The sequence below is a fragment of the Durio zibethinus genome, chromosome 11 (genome assembly GCF_047325235.1).
Source record: "Durio zibethinus cultivar Kanyao isolate XHJ-2024 chromosome 11, ASM4732523v1, whole genome shotgun sequence".
NCBI lineage: Eukaryota > Viridiplantae > Streptophyta > Magnoliopsida > Malvales > Malvaceae > Durio > Durio zibethinus.
The window spans coordinates 14250634-14256958 of record NC_143172.1 but is presented as its reverse complement, the minus strand read 5'-3'; the positions used below and the strand labels follow the sequence as shown (position 1 = coordinate 14256958).

Here is a 6325-nt window from a genome sequence, read left to right as displayed (position 1 = left end):
TAAATAAATATATTATATTATATAATAAATTTTAATTATTTATTAATAAAATTATTATATAACATAAAAATAATTTAATAAATTTTTAATTATTAATTACTTCTATAAATATTAAACAATTTAAGTTTTTTATTATGTAAAATTTTTAATCAAATAACTTTAATAATAATTTTTTATTATAATTACTTTTACGTCCAATTATATATTTCAATATTAATTTTAATCTCATAATTATAATAATCAATTCCACTATCTATCCAAATAAATTTGAATGAATCACTGGGGTCGATGGCTTCAATTATAAAATGATGCTCAATTAAGATTAGCCGATTAGGAGGATTCAGGAGTGGCATCAGCAGCTGGTACACTGCAGCAAATTGTAATTCCAAACTTGTCGTGGTTTTGGAGTTCCATTCTTCCTTGGATGGTGGATCCTTTTTGAAGGAATAGGTTAGACAGAATATTGAAATTTCTTTTTTTATTGACATTCAGTATTATTGGGGATAACCTATAAGTAAATCATGAAGAAGCATTGTGCAATGATTCAAATGTTCTTGTTTCCTACATTATTTTGATCATTCGATTTCCAAGTCCATTCAATCAGGTAAAAAAGCTACAAAAGAAAATAACTGCCCAAAGGAGAGAATTTTCCTTAAACCATAGGAATACTTCAATGATCCACATCCAAGAAACAACAGCTTATACACAGCCTGGCTACACAAAAGATTAATCCTAAGCATGCAGCCAACCCCAGTCCCATTCTTGGAAAGAATACAACTGTGGAATTGAACCAGTACATAATCATCTGGCAAAATCCCTAAAATTTTTTAATAAAAGTTTCAGCTCGAAAAGAAAGTCAACCAGAAAAAGATGTCATTCAAAATCATCAGATGATTGCACATGGAGGGTGCTTGATGGAGAGTCATTTTCATCAGCTGCTACTTGAGCAGTATCCACTTTCCTCCTCTTGCTAGTTCTTTTTGGTTTTGGATTCTGCAAGTCATCTTTTGAATCAGCATTTTCACTGTTACCTCCTGCATTTTCCTCCAATCCATCCACCTGCTCCGCACACGACTCTTCCACAGGGTCCTGATTCTCGCCATTCTTTTCTTTCAGTGACTCAATCACATCCATCAATTCTCGGTTGACCTAAGAAATTAATTCCATAAATTTAAACTATATTTATGTCGGCGATGAACAAATTATGCTGAGAATAAACTAAAGAATGTGTTTGTGAACCACTTTACTAACTGAAGATATGCTACAAATGTCCAGCAAGTAACCTCATAACCTATTTTTCAAGCATTTTAGAGTTGGCGTTAATTTATTTTCCTTCCTCAAAGGAAAGTACAACACATTCTGCGTTCTCAAAATTAGGCAAAAGGAAAAGTAAATTCACGCCATACCTGAAGATTTTGAAGAAAATCTGAGATATCAGTTGGGCAAGAAGGGCACTGCAGCACATTCTTTTGTGATCTAAGTGTCCGGCCACCTTTGTTCCTTTCTCTTATAGCAGTCTTACCTGCAAATGCAGCTTCAAAACAAGACTTGCAGAAGTTGTGGGCACAAGGAGTTGTAACGGGGAGATTCATAACTTGCCGACAGATTAGACAACCAAACTCTGCATATAAAGCATACCGAGTCAGAACAAAAAGCTCCTTTTTTTTTTCTCGGGGAGGGGGGGGGGGTAGTGATGCTGAATTGCATTATGAATTGATAGAATTGTGGGTTCTCTCCCTCTCTCTCTTCCTCTGTTTTTCTTATGACCCTGTGATTGCTCTATCTCCCTATTGTGCCTTCTTTCTCGGTTCCTCTCATTGCTCCTGTCTCTTTCTCATGCCAGTTAAAAGATAAATACAGAAGACCATCAAATATAAACACAGCCTTTTTTTTTCAGGGCTAAATTACCTTTAAACTAAAACAAGCCATGTAATTTTTTTCAAAAGTTTTAATTCATTAAAATCTAAAATCATGCGTAGTAACTTGAGTGGAACTCCATTATCTTCAGTCACCCTACCAACTTAACCTAAGTATAAATGCACATCAATAGATTATTCTAGTTACAAGCAAACTTAAGACATGCAGACAAGTGCCAGAAAACCAAACGCAGACATTCATGACAGGAAAATGAGAACCTTTCAGGAGTCTCTCTCTTATACTTGTATTATGGGCTTGCCTTATTGCTTTCCTTGCCTTTTTCCTTTCTTCATGATCAGCTGCATTCACTGGCTTTTTGCTAGGAGGTGGAGGTTTTTTCCACTTCCAGCGACTGTCTTCTTCCTGATTGAATGAAGAATTAGATAAGCATAGCAGAAACATAAAGTCTATGGGAAGAGGGACCAGATTGTAGGTGATATAAAAAAATCAGCCTCCAAAAGAGAGGTGTTTCACTATTTAACTTCACTAGTAAAAAAATTTGTTTTATGAATATATTTTTCTAGTTTTAAATGGCATAATCAGTTCTCCAATACAATATGCATTCATAACAATGTTTGTCATAGATTGAATTCTATCTAGCAGATGAAACCTTACTAAAAACAGAAAATGAGAATATAGAAATCTGAATAGAAACGGCATGTCTTACATCAAAGTCCCATGATGGACCTTCCTTTCTCTCTAATATGTCAGTTGCCTTCTTCAGCTCAGGAATAGCTGGTAAAGGCCTAGGTCTATCCCCATGCTCATCACTAAATTAAAGTTCAAGAAAGCTTAGTGGAGCTAAAGAAGAGAGGAAGGCAGGAGACCAGACCATTTAAGTATACAAATCGTACAAACCTTGTCCATGGGGCTGGCTCATTGTCACATCTCACAAACAAATATCGGCAAACTTTAAATCCCTAATAGAGGAAAATCCATCAGCAAATTAATTTACAAAAGTCCAACATAGAAGGTAACTTTGATGTGTCTGATAGAAATATGATACCTGTATTCCAACCTTTCGCCAACATTTTTCAATTCCATAGACTCCATCATATCTCACCCCTTTCTCTGGGGCATATGAAGATCGTTTTTCTTTGTGCGACCTACATATCAAGAGAAACAAAAGCTTTTACCAAGTAAAATAGCATCATTAGAGTAAGCCCCTATGACAGGATGTCGCCTCAACAAACAAACAGCTAACATAGAGTGACTTGGCACAACCAGGAAAAAAAACCATGGCCTCCAGAACCATAAAACTAAAATGCCAACCTATTGAAGTTCCAGTTTCCCTTTTTGCACATGCATAGAAAACCAGTTACAAAAACAAAGAGAGTCAAGCTTCAAGGAATGAGACTTGCCTTACAACTCGAACAGGATAACCCATTTTGCAGCTTACTCGCAAGGCCTCATTCATCTTCTCAAATTTTTGATCAAATGACTGTTCCTTGTTTGTTCGCTTATTTCCACTAAGATCTCTACCTCCACTGCCATTGACACCCACAGCAACAAACAATTGTCAAACGCTCACATGAATAAATGTCAATAGATAGACTTCTTCAGCTTACGAGAAAGATAATAATTATTGAAAGCAATATTGATTAATGTCAGCATGATACATGTGCAGTAAAAGAGAATCCGTAAGTTCTTCTCACACCCAAAAACTAACAACTAAAACATATAGCATGTTCACTGAAACATCATCAACTAGTTTATCTACCATACTTTCTATCATCATACTCATTAGTTACATTACAGACTGCAATCTTAAGGGTGACAATCAAACATTGGGATGTTTGGAAGGAAAAGGATATTTTAATAACCTATGACTATTGTTTAATAAAGCATTATATGGTAACAAAGCATCAACATCAACTGGATGAAACAGCCATCAATCTACTTTCATTTTATAAGCAAGTGCAATGAAAATGATGAAGTTGCATACTACTAATATGTATAGCCCTCTGAAACAAACCTTCCTGTGTAGAGAAACCACTCTCCATGATCCTCATCATCCTCATAACCTCCTGAGAGTGCCACTGATTGAGCACCATAGTTTGACTGACCAGCAATGCCTGCAACATGCGGAAGGTGAGCACCCCATTGCCGGCATTCCAATCTGTCTTCCCAACATTCACCAACAAGCACACCCTGATTTCTAGCTGGATCATTTTCAGCTGGGATTGGTCCAAAATGATCGGGTGGTACAGTCACAAATATCTTCCCACTGGCAGCATTTGCTTTCCCAGCTTTTTGTGCTCGCTCTGTAGTGAAAGCCTTGTCAGGTCGATCTTGGTTGTGCATAAAATGGTATACTTTCAGAGGCCCAGCAGCAAAATTTGATTTTGATAGCTTTGCCATTCTGATAACAGACACAAGCGTAGAATTAATACGAGGCTGGCTTGCCATTTTCGGGGGAATTGTTGACCGGCATTTTGCACAAGTACGCTTTCCTTGGCCTATCCATTTCTGGAAGCATTTAAGGCAAAAATTGTGGCCACAGGGTGTCTGAAACAACATGAATAAGACATATATCGTGATTCAACAAGCATAAACATGTAACCATTTCACCCTTGAGGGAAAGATTAACTGCCTAGCCCATTAAAATAAATTAAACCTCTGCCCAACTTTGAATATGGAACCAAATCAGCTTATTCCAATGGCTATTTAGATGTCACCCTTAAAGGATGTAATAATCTACTCAAATTGCGTAACAACCACATTTAATTGTACACTTACAGACAAGTTGAAACTAAATAGTCAAAACATAGCAAGAAATGAAACTTGAAACAGTAGCATCAATTACTTTGGAAAACTAGATTGCCATTTAGAGTTCTAAAATAAGATTAAGTTGAAAAATAATTCAGTTTGTTCAAGAATAAATGTAGATAAGCTAACATCTAAGATTCTATTTGTATATAATACACTTTTTACTCTTTAATTTTTTTAAAACAAAAAATAAGTAATCAAAATAACAACTAAACAAGGCTTAAACGTTAACATTTATCTGCACAACAAAGAAAAAAAAACAAAGAAAGAGAGAAAACGAACCGTAACAGGCCTGTCAGGTAACTGCATGCAAAACGAACAGTTTAAGCTTCCATCAAGAACATCCAAAACAGAGCTCTCCTCTTTTCCTTTCCCTTTCTTATCTTTATCTCCATCAGCTTCAACTCTCCCACTCACCAGCTCCTGCCTCTTCCTCGCCTTCTCCTTTTCAGTCAACGACTCATCCGCCTCTATCGCCTTTATCGCCGCAAATAGCTCGGTAGAGGTTCCATCTACGGCGGCCGCGGCTGGGGGAAGAGGGTCGCCGGAGCAGTCAGGACAGTGCCATTGCAATGTAGAAGCTAGGGTTTCGGGCGGAGAAGCCAAGCAGGCCACGTGCCAAGGAGTGGCGCACGTGCTGCAACTGAGGGTTTCCTCGGTCGGAGGGGTAACCTTGCAGCGCATGCACGCGCCGTCGCCACCGCAGGGAAGCTGGATGCTATCGTGCGCCATCCACAACAAACAATGAGCTTTAATGCACACTATAAGAGACGTTGGATTTGGTGACGGGATTTTGAAAGGAATATAAAGAGACGGAGATTGGGGAGAGAGGGAAAATATGGAGTGCGAAAGGCGGGTTTCTGAAAAGGATTTTGAGAGGCTTTTGAATTTCAAACGAGGAGGGGAGAAGTAACTAAATAAGAATTGACGATATTGTCCTAGTTGACTCCACTGTTTTACGTTGCTGCCATTTTATACTCGTTTGGTTTTTGCTCTAGAAACGATTTATTGCAGGGGATTAAAGAAGGGGTTTGCTTTGGAATAAATATGAACATCTTCCGATTTGACTTCCGGTGCTGTCCCCATTTTTCAGTTTCCCTCTCAATGTCTAAAAATCTGGCTGTAGTATTTTATTTCGTATCACTGATTTTTTTTTTTACAGAATTTATAAATTCACTTTTATTTAATTTTTTTAATATACTTACCATATAAAAAAAGTAATTTTTCTCTTTAAATATTATCAAGGAAACAAATTTTAAAATATTTATAATTTGCACAGTTTAGAAAAAAAATGGAAAATATGCTGTTTACAAATTGAAAACTATTTTAAAAATTATAGCTTCAAATATTTCAAATCATATTTTTAATATTTAAGACGCTTATGATATTTGCGTTAAAAACTTAAATATAAGTAATAAAAGTTATTATTGAAATTTAGAAATTAAAGAATATTATTCAATACATTAAAAATTTACACAAAGTTGACCTTAATATCCATTTTATCTTATATAAATATATAAAAATAAAAATCTCTAATAAAAAATAATTTCATGTAAATAGTTTATATTTTTGACATGTGGATAATTTAAAATTTTGACATGTATTCATAATTAATTATGCATTTCAAATTTAAAATTTA

At 35.7% G+C, this 6325-nt stretch overlaps 1 protein-coding gene across 1 annotated transcript; it reads right to left on the bottom strand.

Annotated features, from left to right (window-relative positions):
* Positions 1-499: 499 nt before the first annotated feature.
* On the bottom strand, positions 500-5787 carry LOC111289870 (E3 ubiquitin-protein ligase ORTHRUS 2-like). The gene is made up of 9 exons (XM_022881225.2): positions 4969-5787; positions 3893-4425; positions 3279-3404; positions 2924-3023; positions 2776-2837; positions 2585-2687; positions 2136-2280; positions 1407-1621; positions 500-1149 (listed from the first exon to the last, which is right to left on the bottom strand). Exons 1-9 carry the CDS (start codon positions 5416-5418, stop codon positions 874-876), a joined length of 2010 nt encoding a protein of 669 aa, XP_022736960.1. The 5' UTR covers positions 5419-5787; the 3' UTR covers positions 500-873.
* Positions 5788-6325: the final 538 nt, after the last annotated feature.